The sequence below is a fragment of the Anomaloglossus baeobatrachus genome, chromosome 8 (assembly GCF_048569485.1).
Source record: "Anomaloglossus baeobatrachus isolate aAnoBae1 chromosome 8, aAnoBae1.hap1, whole genome shotgun sequence".
Lineage (NCBI taxonomy): Eukaryota > Metazoa > Chordata > Amphibia > Anura > Aromobatidae > Anomaloglossus > Anomaloglossus baeobatrachus.
Genome location: NC_134360.1, coordinates 155074930 through 155094071, shown reverse-complemented (window position 1 = coordinate 155094071; position 19142 = coordinate 155074930). Strand labels below are relative to the sequence as shown.

At 48.6% G+C, this 19142-nt stretch overlaps 1 protein-coding gene across 1 annotated transcript in view; it reads left to right on the top strand.

Annotated features, from left to right (window-relative positions):
- The window catches only part of LOC142250055 (fibronectin type III domain-containing protein 7-like), a 49868-nt gene that overhangs the window by 24025 nt on the left and 6701 nt on the right, over window positions 1–19142 (top strand). The window contains exons 7-9 of the mRNA XM_075322117.1: window positions 3312–3602; window positions 14650–14910; window positions 15172–15429. Of these exons, the coding sequence (XP_075178232.1) occupies window positions 3312–3602; window positions 14650–14910; window positions 15172–15429 (810 nt within the window). The remainder of the gene's footprint in view (window positions 1–3311; window positions 3603–14649; window positions 14911–15171; window positions 15430–19142) is intronic.

Sequence of the window (19142 nt, the reverse complement as noted above, 5' to 3'; positions counted from 1 at the left end):
CATGAGACACCCAAAGAACCTAGATAACTTGGAGAAGATCTGAATGGAGGAGTGGGCCAAGATAACTCCAGAGACCTGTGCCGGCCTGATCAGGTCTTATAAAAGACGATTATTAGCTGTAATTGCAAACAAGGGTTATTCCACAAAATATTAAACCTAGGGGTTGAATAATAATTGACCCACACTTTTATGTTGAAAATTTATTAAAATTTAACTGAGCAACATAACTTGTTGGTTTGTAAGATTTATGCATCTGTTAATAAATCTTGCTCTTGTTTGAAGTTTGCAGGCTCTAACTTATTTGCATCTTATCAAACCTGCTAAATCTGCAGGGGGTTGAATACTACTTGTAGGCACTGTAAATATATTTGTTTATTTTGTTTACAGTGTACCGCGCCCGGGGGTATGATATGTACCAGGTTGCGGCCAGGATGGGGACATAAAACCGTCTGGGGCCATTATGGGGACATGTATACCAGTCTGGAGCCATTATTAGGACATGTATACCAGGATGGGGCCATTATGGGGACATCTGTTATGATCTGGTCACTGTGGATGATCACAAAACTCCCATCAACAGAAAAAACACAAAAGTAGTTGGAACCTGAGCTGACCGCAATCCCCTATCTGTCAGACCACACTAGAAGTAGTTGTGGAGCGTTCCTAAAAACCTAGATGCCACGTCACAGTCGAAGATACTTACTACACCTCACAGATAGAAATGAGGAAACCTATCTTGCCTCAGAGTAGTCCCCAAAGGAATAGCAAACCCCCAACATATAATGTCAATGGTGATGTAAGAAAGCACAATACACAGATAGGAAATAAAGATTAGCAAAGGCGAGGCCCGATTTCCTAGAAAGAACAGGACAGGACAGATAACTGATTGTGGTCAGTGCAATACCTTGCGGAAAAATGCTAGTCTCCTGATAATAAAAATACTGAGACCACTAGGACTCTTCCCCACTATATCAGGTAGTCTTGTAAATAATGGGAGAAACAAAATACCAAAAAAAACACAAGAATTACAAAAGTGCAAATAATCAAATAGAACAGGAAGAATCTCCCTTTTCTGGCAGTGGGACCTGCAGAGGGAGAACCCCCATGCTCATCAAAACAGAAAGACAATTCCTCTCCTGCAAGAAAACAGACTTTAAGCAAAACAAAAAGAAAAACAAACACCCTTAGGTGTGGATCAGGCAATAAAGCAACTTGCAACTCATCTGGAATGGGACAGGCACAGGATAAATGGAAGGACAACTCCAAGCCAATTTAGAAACTAAGGGCCAAAATGGGGATATAAATACCAGGATGGGACCATATATTCCAGAATATAGCCATGATAAGGTCATACACCAGGATGGGGGACATATTTACCAAGAAGTGGCCCAGGATGGGGGACATTAGTACAGGATAGGGGTCATTACTACACAATGAAGGGGGAGGGGGAGGACAACTCTTATGCCTTTATAGGATTAAGAACGCTACAATGGCCTATACATTTGACCAACATGTGGGGGGCCCAGGCTCAAACTTTGCACTGTGGCCCATCGGACTCTAGTTACGCCACCTCCACCGGGTATCTTTGTTCTAAAACTATCTGGCATTTCAGAGATATAAGGGGGCTTTACACGGTAGCGATATCGCTAGCAATTTCTAGCGATAGCGAGCGTGTAAGTACCCGCCCCCGTCGCACATGCGATTGTTTGTGATCGCTGCCGTAGCGAACATTATCGCTACGCAGCGCCACACATACTTACCTGGTCGGCGGCATCGCTGTGACTGCTGAACAATCCCTCCTTCAAGGGGGAGGGACGTTCGGTATCACAGCGACGTCACCGCAACATCACTAAACGGCCGGCCAATGAAAGCGGAGGGGCGGAGCTGAGCATGATGTAAACATCCCGCCCACCTCTTCCTTTTGCATTGTGGCCGACGGCAGGTAAGGAGACGGTCCTCGCTCATGCGGTGTCACACATAGCGATGTGTGCTGCCGCATGAGCGATGAACCACAACGCTAAACAACCCCGTACCGATTTTTGAGTTTGGGACGACCTCTCCATGGTGAACGATTTTCACCATTTTTGAGGTCGCCTAAGGTCGCTGGTAAGTATTACACGCTGCGATATTGTTAATGACGCCGGATGTGCGTCACTAACAATGTGACCCCGACGATAAAACATTAACGATATCGTAGCGTGTAAAGCCCCCTTTACTGTAAAGACGAGATTGGTTCAGTGCTACCCCTGGCCGACTCTTTCTAGCTCCGCTGCAGGTTACGAACAGGTCTTTTTGGAAATGTAGTTTCCTAGTCAAAAATCATTATTCACATGGTGGGCAATGCAGTGAAGAAGAAGGTGAAGATGAATAAGGGCAACAAAAGTGAGAAGGAAGGCATGTAGTAAGCTTTTATCTGCAGGACTACATATGTATTATATAAGGTTATGTAGCTTTGAGGATTTTACATTTTGTGAATAACCGTTTAACCACAGGATTTATATACCTGTAGTAATTTCACCAAAGAGTGAAACCAGACAAAGGCAAAAGAGGGAATAAAAATATATTACAAAGTAGTCCAGTTTTATTCTTTACAGGCATCAATCGTAGTCTAAGGCGGGCTTTTCACGTTCCGACATCGCTACCGATATATCGTCAGGGTCACGTCATTAGTGACGCACATCCGGCGCCGGTAGCGACATCGCAATGTGTAAATCCTAGGTGTGATGATGAACGAGCGCAAAAGCGTAAAAAATCGCTGATCTGTGTCACGTCATTCATTTCCATAATGCCGTTACTGCTGCAGAAACAATGTTGTTTGTCGTTCCTGCAGCACCACACATCGCTGTGTGTGAAACCGCAGGAGCGACAAACATCTCCTTACCTGCGTCCACCGGCAATGCGGAAGGGAGAAGGTGGGCGGGATGTTATGTCCTGCTCATCTCCGTCCCTCCGCTTCTATTGGCCAGCCACTTAGTGACGTCACGGTGACGTCTCTGTGACGCCAAACGCACCTCCCCTTGAAGGAGGGGATTGTTCGGCGGTCACAGCGACGTCGCCGAGCAGGTAAGTGCGTGTGAAGCTGCCGTAGCGATAATGTTCGCTACGGCCGCAAGTACCAGATATCACATGTACGACGGGGGCGGGTGCTATCACGCTTGACATCGCTAGCAATTGCAATTGCGATGTCGCAGCGTGTAAAGCCCACCTGAGGTGAACTTGTGCTTTAGTATACAGAAGTTTTTATTGTAATTATTGATAGAGACCTGACACAAAAGTACATTTTACAATCATTTGTTGCTTTTTCCTTTCAGTGCCATGTGTTACAAGTAATATAGATTTACAGTATGACTGTGGTGCAGATCATGCTGTGGTGTCCTGGGATGCAGCCCGTGGTGGATTGAATTATACAGCCTCCGTCAGTGCACAGAATGGGGATGGAGGTTCCTGTAGCACAGCAGACACTAAATGTACCGTCAGTAATATACAGTGTGGACAAGTCTATTCTGTGACCGTGGACTCCATTGGGACAGAATGCAGCAGCAGCGCCACCTCTCCACAACTGACGCACACAGGTATCTCTTCGCTTTTTAGGCCTGGTGAAGGTAACACAGTGAATATTAGGCTATTATCACATGCTGCAGATTTGTTGCAGTAATTTCTACAAATGTCCCATTCATCTTAAAGGGAATCTGTCACCAGATTTTCCCAATATAAACTAAAGCCGCTATCTGTACCTGCTCTACTACTGCAATCCATCTAAGCCCTGAACTACCACTGTATGTGCCTAAAAAAAACATATTTTTGGTATACAGCACAACCTAGTTCGATGGGCATCTTTTTTCTTTTCTCAACGCCTCCACTTTGTCCAGAATCACCATCCTCCTGACTTGATTGATGTGAATGACATGTCCTATATCAACCACAGATCAATGGGAATCTTGTGCCTGTGTAAGGAGGTGGTCCGGCTGACATGTTCCCCCTGAAGCCATCGATCACATAGTTGTATTGTGATGTACCTGTTAGGTGGCCTGCTGTGCTAACCGCTGGCCACAAGAGGTCACTGTTTTCTTTTCATAAGTTGTATAATTTTGTGCACTGTGCTGTGAGGAGACAGTTAACTTTGGGACTAGGCCACAGGGGAGGAGGTAGCCTGCAGAAAGAGGGGACTGTGTTCCTGTTAGAAGAGAGTAGGTAGTGAAGATCTGGACAGGATGAGAGAGGTATGAGGTATGTGAGGTATAGCTGGAAGGACAGAAGTAGTGAGATCCAAAAAAGAGGCGACAGAGATCCATTGCGGCCTCCAAGTTATGTGAGACCTGTAAGGAGGAAAAAGCCAAGAACATTGGGAGTTCAGCAGGGCATACATAGAAATCATGGGGCCCCATAGCAGAAGTTCTAATCCCCCCCACTCCGAAAAATAAATAATTATTCATCTGGGTCACTTAACAGCATATCTCCCAATTTTACATCCCTTACAAAGTAATTTTCCTCATATTGAAGCCCCTAGATTCCACTTTCATTGCACCCAGAAAGTATGATGCCAATAAAAGTGCCTCATAAACACTGTATGATACCCCACAGCAAATTCCTCCACAATATCCTCCATATGCACAGTATGATGACCCTACTGAACCCCCCTCAATTACTCCAATAAAGTGTGGTTACCCCCACCCATCCCCATGTGTGATCCCCACACAGCCCTCCATGCCGTATAATGGGATTACATACAGTATAATGGCCACCACATCTCTTCACACTGTATATTGCCCCCTACACAGTCTTCTGCACATAGTGTAGAAAATTATCCAGCATCCAGATCAGTAGATTGGTTTAAAAATCAATTTTTCTTTATTCCAAACTTCATAAAAACATAAAATTCTCCATCATGATGAAGAACGCATCACAAGACGTGTAAGGTGGACGCGTTTCGGACAAAAAACTAGTCCTTAATCTGGTTGTCTCAGTGAGAATGAAATACTTAAAAAAGTGTGAAACAACTGAAATATGTCTTAAGCCCGCTTTACACACTACAATATATCTTACGATGTGTCGGCGGGGGTCACGTCGTAAGTGACGCACATCCGGCATCGTAAGGTACATTGTAGCATGTAACAGCTACGCACTATTGCGATTGAACGGTAAAACGTTCATCGCACGCACGTCATTCATTCCTCATGAATTGAACGTCAGGTTGTTCATCGTACCCGGGGTAGCACACATCGCAGTGTGTGACACTCCGGGAACGATGAACAGATCTTACCTGCGTCCTGCGGCTCCCGGCCAGCAATGCGGAAGGAAGGAGGTGGGCGGAATGTTTACGTCCCGCTCATCTCCGCCCCTCCGCTTCTAGGTTCTTCAAAGTAGCCACCTTTTGCTTTGATTACTGCTTTGCACACTCTTGGCATTCTCTTGATGAGCTTCAAGAGGTAGTCACCGGAAATGGTTTTCCAACAGTCTTGAAGGAATTGCCAGAGATGCTTAGCACTTGTTGGCCCTTTTGCCTTCACTCTGCGGTCCAGCTCACCCCAAACCATCTCGATTGGGTTCAGGTCTGGTGATTGTGAAGGCCAGGTCATCTAGCGTAGCACCCCATCACTCTCCTTCTTAGTCAAATAGCCCTTACACAGCCTGGAGGTGTGTTTGGGGTCATTGTCCTGTTGAAAAATAAATGATGGTCCAACTAAACGCAAACCGGATAGAATAGCATGCCGCTGCAAGATGCTGTGGTAGCCATGCTGGTTCAGTATGCCTTCAATTTTGAATAAAGCCCCAACAGTTTCAGCAGCAAAGCACCCCCACACCATCACACCTCCTCCTCCATGCTTCACGGTGGGAACCAGGCATGTAGAGTCCATCCGTTCACCTTTTCTACAAAGACACGGTGGTTGGATCCAAAGATCTCAAATTTGGACTCATCAGACCAAAGCACAGATTTCAACTGGTCTAATGTCCATTCTTTGTGTTCTTTAGCCCAAACAAGTCTCTTCTGCTTGTTGCCTGTCCTTAGCAGTGGTTTCCTAGCAGCTATTTTACCATGAAGGCCTGCTGCATAAAGCCTCCTCTTAACAGTTGTTCTAGAGATGAGAAGGTGTGTCCAAACTTTTGGTCTGTACTGTATATATATGCAGAACCCATAGTTGTCTATATATTATAATGCACACCTCATAGACCTCCATATAGTATAATGCATCCACATAGTCCTACAAATAGTGTAATGCACAGCCCATAGTCCTCCATATATTATAATGCAGCTCCCATAGTTCTCCATATATTATAATGCAGCTCCCATAGTTCTCCATTTATTATAATGCACACCAAATAGTCCTCTATATATTATAGAGCACCCCCATAGTCTGCATATATTATAATGCACTCCCCATAGTCCTACCTATATTATAATGCACCCCCATAGTCCTCCCTAAATTATAATGCACCCCCATAATCCTTCAGCAGTGTACTCTCTGACTAAAAAAACCCCAAAAACTCACCTCTCCTCTTTTCCCAGCTGCTTCGGACTCCTCAGCGTGTATTCTGCATCTCTGCATAGCGGGCGCACAGAAGTCACATCATAGTATCTGCTATGCTGAGACATCAGAGCTGTCCCTCTGAACAATCCATGTGCGGGTGTCCACCACGCATGCGTGCCATTTGCCCCTCCAGCCTGCTGTATCTTTATGGGCTGGCGGCATCCTGATCATGTGATTTGATCGGCGCTGCCCAGACATGACTCGGCGGCCAGCGGGTGTCAGAGGTTACTATGTTGATGCATGCATCTGTGGCGCCCCTGACCTGGTCAGGCACCACTGAGTACTGCACCCATGCTGGGGGCAGTACAATACAGGTAATCCAGAAGGCTGACCGAGGTGTGACTACACAGGCGCATAGTAATCAGGTCTCACACATGTACCTTTGGGAGGACTCCTGAGAGCTTCCAGGAGGGGGTGTGGCCTCCATGTCCACTCAAGGGGTATGGTAGAGAGCCTGGTTGCTAGGTGGTGTAGGCAAGCACAGTGGGGAAAGAGGAAGAGAAGGAGGAACAAGGAGTCCGGAGCAGAGAGTTGGGAAGTGGAGCTCAGAGAAAGCAGACGTGCAGAACCCACGAGTGAGCCAGTTTAGTGTGCAGCTCAGGGAGAGCAGACGTGAGGAGCATACCCTGGAGCTGTTGCAGTCTAACAGCATCCGCGCAGTGACTACCGACGGGGGAGATCGGTCACCTGGTAGTGCCGCCCGAAATCCACCCAAGGCTAGAGAGAGCACAGGGGTGGCAGAGTAAGGGGACTGCCAGTGAGGTACCAGGCCCGCAAGGGTAACAGGTCCCAGTGCAGAGATAGATTCACCTTTCTTCTGCCAAACCTGCCTGAGGGGGCACTTCAGACCTCCAAGACAACACCACAGAGTCCGCAGCCACGTATCAAAGAGAGGGCCCATAGTTCACAGGAGGCAAGCAGCCGGAGTGATCTGGTCCAGGCTACAAGCAAACGGGCCGAAACGAGGGGAGAACAGGCAGCAGCAACTTCCCCGGGTGACCCCCGTAGGGACTTCAAGTCGGGGTCACCACAAAAACACAAAGGGCTAAGGAAGGCGAGTTGGTAATCACCCTCGTCAGCCAGCCTGAAGGATACCTGGTTCCAGCCTGGTTCATCCCAGCTACGCCCGGGTTACTCACCTGCCATCTACTGTGAGTAAAAACCCTGAAAGACTGTCTGGACTGTGCCTGAGTCATTCTGCGTCCTGTGGTTCCACACACTTACACAGGGCCCTGGGGCTTGCCTCACTCTCGGGAGGCTACTACAACTGACTGCACCCACCATCAGCCGCAGGCACCCCTTAATCTGTAGTGGCGGGCCCCAATGACGGCAATACCGAGAGTGGCGTCACAAAAATCCTAAAAGAAGATTCCATACCTGTGACCAGACCGTCCCGCCACGTGGAGTCCCTGAAGGTAATGCACCGACACAACACCTGTGGGGCTTCACATCTGGCGTCACGAACAGGATAAGGACTAGACCTGTAAAGACAGGTGACCATGTGCCTGGGCGATCCGCTTGAAAAATTGGAAGCGCCGCCATATTGCCACCATGAAAAGCGCGCTGAAAAACAACAGAAGCCCGCGCTAGAAGAAGTTACCGCCCACGAAGAGGTGTGGCTACCCAGAGAACCCCTGCAGAGTCTTGACCTCGCAAGTGATGAGAGCGGAGGTGTGCAGAGACGGCGGGAAGGAAGGGAAGCCACAAGCCTGCTGCTGAGAGAACGCCTGCAGTGTGCTGACCTTGCAAGAGGGGACGAGAGGCGGATCTGTCCTGAGACGGCAGGAAGAAGCAGCGCTGCAAGAAAACAAAAGTCTGCTATTAAAAGAAAAGCTACAGGAAGTGGCAGGCCGGTTGCTGAAAAGAGAGCTGAAGGAAGAAGCAGAGGAGATGGCATCTGAACGCAGAGACCCAGAGCCAGGCTCCGCTGCCTGGTGGGATCGGGAGCTTGCCCAGTTCTGCGACCGACTGGAGGCCAGGATCGTACGGCAGATCAGAGAGGGACGCATGGAGCTTCTGGAGATGGCTACAGCGGTTCGGGCCTACGAGAGGTGGACCACACGACAAGTGCCACACCAGGCGGCGACGACTCAGACCCCGATGATGCTACCGATGGGTGAGTCCTGTGTTGCCCCTGCCCGCTCGAGTGCCCCGACCCCCGCTGCCATGCCCGCGGTCCCTGGAGAGACGCCCGGCACGGCGACACTGAACCAGGCCGCAGCCACGCCAGGTGCGGCCCACCAAGCCCAGACCGCCGCAGCGATTCCCTGCCCGGCCTGCCAAGATCTCGCCGCAGCCGCGACGCAGATCCACACCGCAGGAGCGACTCCAAACAAGGCCGCAGCCACGCCAGGCGCGGCCCGCCAAGACCAGGCCGCTGCCATGCTGGGCGCGGGCCACCTAGACAAGGCTGCAGCCCGCCAAGCCCAGGCCGCCGCAGCGATGCCCTGCCCGGCCCGTCAAGAACCGGCCACAGCAGCGATGCCCGCTGAGACTCCGGCTGCGACCCTGATTGAGACCGCAACAGCGACGCTGATCCAGTCCGCTGCCAGGCCAGGCTTGGCCCGCACAGACCAGGCCGCAGCCATGCCAAGCTCGGCCCGCCAAGACAAGGCTGCACCGCTATCTACCCCGGCCTGTAAGGCCAGAGCAGACACCGCTCCCCAGCCCAAGGAATTGGACCTCCTGCTCACGCTGGGCAAGGACCCCGAATACTGGAGGCTGAAGGCCGACCTAGAGGCTCATTTCCCAAAGGAGATGGTGGACCGGTATCTGCTCCCTCCACATGCCCACAGGAAGACTCCCGTAACCTCCACGGCAAAGAGTCCACCGCCCTGGCCTGCTGACAAAAATCCATCCCCAGCGCTGCCGCAAGAGGAGTGCTCAGGAGAACTAAGGGGGAGGGGAGGCCAGAAGGCTGAGAAGCTGACCCCAGAGCCATCAGCAGTGGATGCAGCACCAGTCCCAGAGCCAAAAATGCTGCCTTATTCTCGCTAGATGAAGAGAGCCCGACACCCCCTGCTGAAGAAGAGCTGACTGTCTTCATGCCCAGTAAGTACATCACCTGGGAGCCTGCACGCAGTGAGGGGGCAGCCCAGCAGGACCCAGCCCACAAGACACGGCGCCGCAGCAGATCGAAGTTTTCTCTGCACAGCAGTCTCCAGATAGGAAGGATGAAGTAACAGCCAGAGACTTGGAGGAGAAGCAGTCATTAAGGAGAGCTAAATCTCAAGTCAGAGGCCCCCTTTGTCGTGGAGTTGTGGAAGACTTCAATTTGAAAAGTGGATACGGCTTCATTGTTGCACCTGGCCTGAAAGAAGGCATCTTTGTAAGCAGGAGAGACATTATAGCACACTTGCCTAGAGGACATCCAGGAAGAAACCTGTACATGGGAGACCTGGTAGAATTCACCAAACACCAAGGAGAACGCGGATGGTACGCACTAGATGTTACACCATGCCCCAGAAATCCCTACAGTAACCCTGCTGTCTCAACACTACAACATAAAGAAAGAGAAAAAGAAACAGAAACAGAAGATGAAGATAGAGAAAATGAAGACAAAATCAAAGATCCCATTGATGACACAACTACTGATGACGACGACAGAAATGTGGAGAATGACAGGTGCCACAGCCCTACAGGCCAAAGCCCTGGTGAGGAGGAATCCATGTAAGGAAGTAAAGAAAAGTACAGCAGTTTGAAAAGTTTGCAACGTTAATGTTCAAGAAATGTGCCCACATAGACTAATGTGAGAAACCCCTTTTTGTACTTTGAAAAATAAGGACTATAGGCTATGAACTGGCTATAGCCACAAACTCTCGCAGTGTGTATAGTTACCTTGAATGCTACCACCACCAGGGAGCATGCCTGTTTATGGGGCCTGGCTCTTCACCACAAAGAGGGTACCTGGTCAGCACCAACTGTGGAGGCCGACCCCACATCCTTCCAGAAGAGGCTGAAGGCGCGGCTCCACCAGGCCAGGTATACCTTGAAACCACCAGACCAAGAAAGCCGCCTCTACATCCTGCCAGAAGTGGCTGAAGGCGCGGCTCGACGGGACAGGAAGATTGGAGGAAAGGTCTGGGGAAGCGGATGGCCCAGACCTAGTTGCTAAAAGGACCGGTGACCTACCTCCTGAGAGGGTTTTGGGTGGGTTAACGGACTTGTGGGTGGAGGGTGGTGATGTATGGTACCTGGTGGTTTTATAATGTTTTTACAATGTTTTACTGTTTTATGCATTTTAAAATGTTGTCTTGCAGCCCCAGGACGTGCTGGTGATAACTAAGAGGGAATGTGGCACCCCTGACCTGGTCAGGCACCACTGAGTACTGCACCCATGCTGGGGGCAGTACAATACAGGTAATCCAGAAGGCTGACCGAGGTGTGATTACACACAGGCGCATAGTAATCCGGTCTCACACATGTACCTTTGGGAGGACTCCTGAGAGCTTCCAGGAGGGGGTGTGGCCTCCATGTCCACTCAAGGGGTGTGGTAGAGAGCCTGGTTGCTAGGTGGCGTAGGCAGGCACAGTGGGGAAAGAAGAAGAGAAGGAGGAACAAGGAGTCTGGAGCAGAGAGTTGGGAAGTGGAGCTCAGAGAAAGCAGACGTGCAGAACCCACGAGTGAGCCACTTTAGTGTGCAGCTCAGGGAGAGCAGACGTGAGGAGCATACCCTGGAGCTGTTGCAGTCTAACAGCGTCCGCGCAGTGACTACCAACGGGGGAGATCGGTCACCTGGTAGTGCCACCCAAAATCCACCTAAGGCTGGAGAGCGCAAAGGGGTGGCAGAGTAAGGGGACTGCCAGGGAGGTACCAGGCCTGCAAGGGTAACAGGTCCAAGTGCAGAGATAGATTCACCTTTCTTCTGCCAAACCTGCCTGAGGGGGCACTTCAGAACTCCAAGACAACACCACAGAGTCCGCAGCCACGTATCAAAGAGAGGGCCCATAGTTCACAGGAGGCAAGCAGCTGGAGTGATCTGGTCCAGACTACAAGCAAACAGGCTGAAACGAGGGGAGAACAGGCAGCAGCAACTTCCCCAGGTGACCCCCGTAGGGACTTCAAGTCGGGGTCACCACAAAAACACAAAGGGCTAAGGAAGGCAAGTTGGTAGTCACCCTCATCAGCCAGCCTGAAGGATACCTGGTTCCAGCCTGGTTCATCCCAGCTACGCCCGGGTTACTCACCTGCCATCTACTGTGAGTAAAAGCCCTGAAAGACTGTCTGGGCTGTGCCTGAGTCATTCTGCGACCTGTGGTTCCACACACTTACACAGGGCCCTGGGGCTTGCCTCACTCTCGGGAGGCTACTACAACTGACTGCACCCACCATCAGCCCCAGGCACCCCTTAATCTGCAGTGGCAGTCCCCAATGACGGCAATACCGAGAGTGGCGTCACAAAAATCCTAAAAGAAGATTCCCTACCTGTGACCAGACCGTCACGCCACGTCGAGTCCCTGAAGGTAATGCACCGACACAACTCTTGTGGGGCTTCACACATCACCACATGAGTCACCGCACTTTGATTAGTGCGCCAGTATAAATAATCTTGCTTACCAACTGATTGTTGCCCCTGGACGAAGGCGTAGCCGAAACGCTCGTAGCTCGTAGGGCAGTCTTTGTGCTCGGCTGACCTCCTCAGTATATTATCACAGGTATCTTTCCTTTTAATTATCAAACTTTGTTGCTCTGTAACATCCCTCCGATGTAGGTGGCTGTACCCGGGGTTATGTATATACAGTATACTGCCAATGTTGCAGCTGGGATTAACATGTATTGTTTCCATCTTCCGGATGTTTTTGATTACTAAGCCCCACTAGGAGATACATGTAGCACAGTGGTTTGGATGCTTGTTTATTTAGACACTTGATTTAATTCTGTCAATTTGACGCCTTTTTGCCACTTACACGCAGAGAGCTTTTTTATTAATTGGCTTTCATATTTATTAGTACACTTGGAACCAACAGTGTATATACCAATTGTGTATTAAATCAACTGTTTGGAGGATTATGCATTCGCACTTTAGTTCATGTTTTTAACAATTACACTGGTGTTTTTTTCCTACTTACCTGTTCAAATAAAATTACAAGATTTTCATTTATTGGACGCTTGATCGTGTCTTTGTTTCTTTGGTTTGTCAATTAATTATATACGATTTTGTCCATCAATACAGTCCTTTATGATCCACATGACTATAATCATTAATACACCGTGTGCAGAATTATTAGGCAAGTTGTATTTTAGAGGATTTTTTTTATTATTGATCAACAACTATGTTCTCAATCAACCCAAAAGACTCAGAAATATTAAAGCTTAATATTTTTGGAAATTGGAGTGGTTTTTTTTTAGATTTGGCTATCTTAGGAAACATTTCTGACATGCAAAAACAAAACCCAAAAAAATTAGTGACCAATATAGCCACCTTTTTTTATGAGGACACTCTACAGCCTACCATCCATAGATTCTGTCAGTTGCTTGATCTGTTTACAATCAATATTGCGTGCAGCAGCCACCACAGCCTCCCAGACACTGTTCCGAGAGGTGTACTGTTTTCCCTCCCTATAGAGCTCACATTTTATGAGGAACCACAAGTTCTCTATGGGGTTCAGATCATTTGAACAAGGGAGCCATGTCATTATTTTGTCATCTTTTAGACCTTTACTGGCCAGCCACGCTGTGGAGTAGTTGGATGCATGTGATGGAGCATTGTCCTGCATGAAAATCATGTTTTTCTTTAACGATACCGACTTCTTCCTGTACCACTGCTTGAGGAAGTTGTCTTCCAGAAACTGGCAGTAGGTCTGGGAGTTGAGCTTCACTCCATCCTCAACCCGAAAAGGTCCCACAAGTTCATCTTTGATGATACCAGCCCATACCAGTACCCAACCGCAACCTTGCTGGTGTCTGAGACGGAGTGGAGCTCTCTGCCCTTTACTGATCCAGCCTCTGGCCCATCCATCTGGCCCATCAAGAGTCACTTTCATTTCATCAGTCCATAAAACCTTTGAAAAATCAGTCTTAAGATATTTCTTGACCCAGTCTTGACTTTTTATCTTATGTTTCTTGTTCAAAGGTGGTCGTTTTTCAGCCTTCCTTACCTTGGCCATGTCCCTGAGTATGGCACACCTTGTGCTTTTCAATACTCCAGTAATGTTGCAGCTCTGAAACATGGCCAAACTGGTGGCAAATGGCATCTTGATATGCTTGATTTTCCTCAATTCATGGGCAGTTATTTTGCGCCTTTTTTGCGCAACACGCTTCTTGCAACCATGTTGGCTACTTGCCATGAAACGCTTGATTGTTCGGTGATCACGCTTCAAAGGTTTGGCAATTTCAAGACTGCTGCATCCCTCTGCAAGACATCTCACAATTTTGGACTTTTCAGAGCACGTCAAATCTCTCTTCTGACCCATTTTGCCAAAGGAAAGGAAGTTGCCTAATAATTAAGCACACCTTATATAAGGTGTTGATGTCATTACACCACACCCTTCCTCATTACAGAGATGCACATCACCTAATTTACTTAATTGGTAGTTGGCTCTCAAGCCTATACAGCTTGGAGTAGGACAACATATATAAAAAGTATCATGTGATCAAAATACTGATTTGCCTAATAATTCTGCACACAGTGTATATACAAGTATATATCTTCTGATACTAATAGATTGTGCATAGGTTTAGTCATGTGGAATTGCACTTTGCCATCAATTTTTGTATGAGATGTCAGAGCGCAGACACAGCGGGAGAATAATGGAGGAGGGAGCGGATAGAGGAGCGCTCTTTCTTTCATCATTGCATTCATCTGTATTGGCAACCGCGATACAGTTGAAAGTGAGATGCCAGGAATGCGGAGTGTCGAAGCCCACAGTGGTGAAATGCATGTTGAGGTGTTTAAGGTCCCACTCTCAGTGTCCCGCTTCACTCCTATTGTACTGCATTATGTCTCAAGGAATTTATCTATACGTGACAGGCACGATCTATAAGGATAATCTGTATGTCTATGAACATTTATGGTTTGATTATTACTGCTCCCAGTCCGTTGTCTGTAGTCTTTTTCTCTTAGATGCTGTGTTGTTTATATCCATAAACTTTGGCAATTTTATATTCTTCTTTTTTCCTCCAGGACCCTGTGTGCCTCAGAATGTCTCTGCTGTTACTGACTGCCAGACAAACGTCGCCTCTGTATCATGGGGCAGCGCTCCTGGATCCATTAATTATACTGCCCTGGTGACCACATCCGATGGCGAGGTTCACACCTGTGATACCACATCAACTGACTGTAATGTCACCGGCCTGAGCTGTGGTGTCACATATACTGTCAGCGTCACAGCATACAATGACCGGTGTCAGGGTGAAAGCAGCCCGGGAGTGGACCTGATCACAGGTATCGTGCACAAAAAGTGCACAGGCATTGTATGGGAGAAGGACCTGATATATACATTATACACTCAGATGATCCACTATACATCTTTTATCTTGTAGTCTTTGCCTGATTTTTTTTTCTTTTCTCTTATGTTCACATTAAAATTGTGATGCTACATATTTCCAACATTCATGTTAAGTTTCCTTTTAATATTCCTTTACTGTTTTATTTTTTTCCTGGAACATTTCTGAGGTGCAGGTGCCATCTTATTTCTTTCTGCAGCCCCCTGTGCTCCGGATCACGTCCATGTAGAGACGGACTGTGCCACAAATGCTCTAGACATTACCTGGAAGCAGAATAACCGTTCGGACATCTTCACCTCCTTTTTAACAACACCGAGTGGGAACATGACTTGTTCATCTGACCAGGCCCACTGCACTTTCTATAACCTGCCGTGTGGAAGTGAATTTGTGGCATCCGTGTCGGCCGCCAACATCCGCTGTAGTGGACCAATAAGCAAATATGTGAAAGCCCAGACTGGTAAGTAGAAGATGTACATATGTATTGCATAGAATAGTGTTTTCAGACCATTTAATACCCACGACAGTATATTGGATCCATCTTGGTAGTACTGGGTACTGTACTATGTTCTTCAGAACAGCTTGGGCTGTTTGTGCTATTGATTCCTTAAATGCTCTTCATGGACCTGGTGTGAGATGAAGTGTGCTTTTTGTTGGAAGCATTAAAAGATTGGTAGAATGGCCATATGATCAACAAACATACTGTGGTACAAGCCTGTGTGCTAAAGCAACATCACCTATACCATTTCATGAGAATGCCTGTTCTAAACCAGTGACACTGGGCAGGATGCCTCCATACATTCTATGATACACACTAATTACTGACTGGGCACATGAAGATACTGAGGTTCCTTAGACAAGGTTATGCCTTTACAATAGTGCTTAGCTGTTTAGTTTTGTTGATCCTGCTAACTATAGTCTTAAGGCCCCCATGACACATGACATAAGGCCTCTATGATACATGACATAAGGCCCCTATGACACATGACATAAGGCCCCCATGACACATTACATAAGGCCCCCATGACACATTACATAAGGCCCCCATGACACATGACATGAGGCCCCCATGACACATGACATGAGGCCCCCATGACACATGATGCATCTATCAGGGATAAACGGGTCTCCAATGTAAAACTCCCCTTCCCAATCTATACTTAAAATAATAACACAACAACGACTTTATTGCTCGAATGGCCACAGATTTTATTTAATCATATATATATGTACCCAAAACTCATGGCTCAACATGCCACCCATTGTTAACACATAACCTGTACATATATATATATATAACCAACACACCTGATAGATCCGTCCGAGAGGCCAACCATCCTTCCTATCCCCCGGCCGTAACCTCCAACCGGCCCAGAGGACCACCTCGGCCGTGACCAACCGACCCGAGGTGTAGGGTAACAACGTTCCATCGTTAATTACCCCTCCCCAGAACCTGCAGGACTTCCGCCCACAAATTCCAAACCAATCCGAAGCCACTCCCCCTGAGTGACTTCATACCAAACAACCGACTGTCGGTACTCCCAACCTCTCTGAATGGACCTATCACCCCGCCACAGACCGGCCAAGTGACACCTTACTTGGCCCAGGCCCTCCACACCCCCATCGCTTGCTCCAAACCATCCCTCAAACCCAACATCCACAAATCCAAACCTATGTCCGTGAGATGGACCCCATCTCGTCTCAGATACTGCTCAGTGGACTCCTCCAGCTCTCTATGTCGCACCACCACACCCCCATTTCGCACCACAAACCTACCAATCGCCCGATTCAATTTGACCCGGGCCCTGTTGATCCGATCAACCGACCTTGCAAAACGCCACCGCGTCCGGGCTATAATATCGGACCAGACAATTACATTCCCGGGAAAGCCCTCCACAAATGCAACAAGTCCATCTTAATATCCCTCTTCACATCCCTCGCCGCCCTCACTCCAAGGTCATTTCCTTCCACATGCAGAATTAAAATATCAGGTTCACGATCAATGCGGCTATAATATGCCACCTCAGGACATGCCCCGAACTCCGAGCCATTTCACACGGGCTTCCGACATTGCCATTCCGAGCTGCCGACCTTCGCGACGAACATCCGCCCGCAACGCTCCCCAATAAACAAAGGAGTGCCCCAGAATCCAAACGAGGCATGGACCTATGAAAATATAAAACCATAAATAACAGACCAAACAAGGAAAACCACACTCCAAGACCCTAACTCAAGCCATTTAACCCCCCCACACCAACCCTCACCTGACCAGGTGTGGTCTAACATACAGGCGAAACCTGGAAGATTCCCATCTCCCAATCCGCCGAATCCAATCGTCACTCAACCCCCACCGGGCAGCTTCCGTTGCTGCCCCAATCCGGAAGGAGTGAGATCCGTAATCCCTCGTCTCTTCCCCCGCCCGTGCCAAAGCCGTCTTCAGCACTGCAATGAACTGAAATCGTGATAACACAGTTCCATCCACATGCCTAAGGAAAACACCGGGATAACCACCTCGCACCTTCAAAAACTCAGACACCTGCACCACCGGGCATAACTGGTGCCCTGGCAATTCAAACAACACCACAAGGCGACCCCGGCCCATCTGATCCGTTTTAGAAAAACGTAGCCGGCATTCCACTCTATCCACCCCAAGCATCACGTCCTCCATCAACAGACCACCAATCGCTTGCCTAGCAGGGCTAACCAACTCGCCAATGCGAAAGGCACCAAAAAACGCCAATACGAACGCTACCGAAAACAATGCCCGTTCATAAGGGGACGAACAGAGCTCCCCCAAACACCCCACCAAACGAACCAACAAAGGAAACGATATAGGCCGACGCGTGTCACGTGACCGTACCCCTTTTCGAAAGCCCCTCATCGCCTGCCGCACCAAGAAATCCTTTGTCGCGTCCCGAACCCCCTGCATTTTAAACAAGAAAACCAACGCCGCCAACTTGAAACCTATCACCGCGACAGACCGACCTGCTGAAAATTCCCCACTAATCAACGTCAAGACCCCTAAAACCCGACCAGTGTACCCGGGCTCCATAAAATCCGACCTTTCCAACTCCTCCCATGCATGCCACACCGTCTGATAACGGCACCAAGTAGCCTCGGCCACCGATCTCCTAATTCCTTCAAATGCTACACTGACGCCAGGTCCCACAGCCATTCTGGGCACGGTTCTCCATCCTCCTCTGCTCCTGGCACCAGTCTCCTGAACCTGTGAAACTGAAATCGAGATAGCGCATCAGCCACCTCGTTTTGAACCCCGGGAACATGCCACGCCACCACACAGATGTTTAGAGCCAAGCAACGTAACACCAGATGCCTCAAATACCCCACTACCGGAGGTGATTTGGCCGACAGTGCATTAATAGAATTCACCACCGCCATGTTATCACAATGCATGCAAACCTTCTTGCCTGCAAATTCCGGGCCCCACAACTCCACTGCCACTATAATGGGAAACAGTTCAAGCAGCGCCAAATTCTTTACCAACCCGGTTTCCATCCACAGCCGTGGCCATTTCCCAATGCCCCAACGTGTTTGGAAGTTCGCTCCAAAACCCGTCGCTCCTGCAGCGTCCGTAAACAATTCCAGCTGGAATAGCTATTGGACAATGCCCTGCTCATCCACAACGTCTTTCCGTTATATTGGTCGAGAAAAGTATCCCACACCAGCAGATCCCCTTTCATCACCTTTGTCACTCTGACAAAATGATTCGGAGCAGACACCCCCGCGGTCGCACTTGCCAATCTCCTATTAAATATCCGCGCCATCGGAATAATACGACAGGCGAAATTCAATTTTCCAAGCACCGACTGAAAGTCCCGCAACTTCACCTTCTTAGACCGATATAACGACCGCACCGACGCCTTCAGATCACGCAGCTTGCCCTCCGGCAACCTGCATTTCATAGCCACTGTATCAATTTCGATACCTAAAAAACACAGGGCCGTCACCGGCCCTTCCGTTTTTTCCTTTGCCAATGGAATACCCAGACTCCGTGCTGTTCGCTCTAACGTAAATAACAACAAGGAGCAAACCGAGGAGCCCGCCGGTCCAACGCAAAGGAAATCATCCAAATAGTGAATCACTGAATGGACTCCTGTCACGTCCCTGACTACCCATTCCACGAAAGAACTGAACGCCTCAAAATAAGCGCAT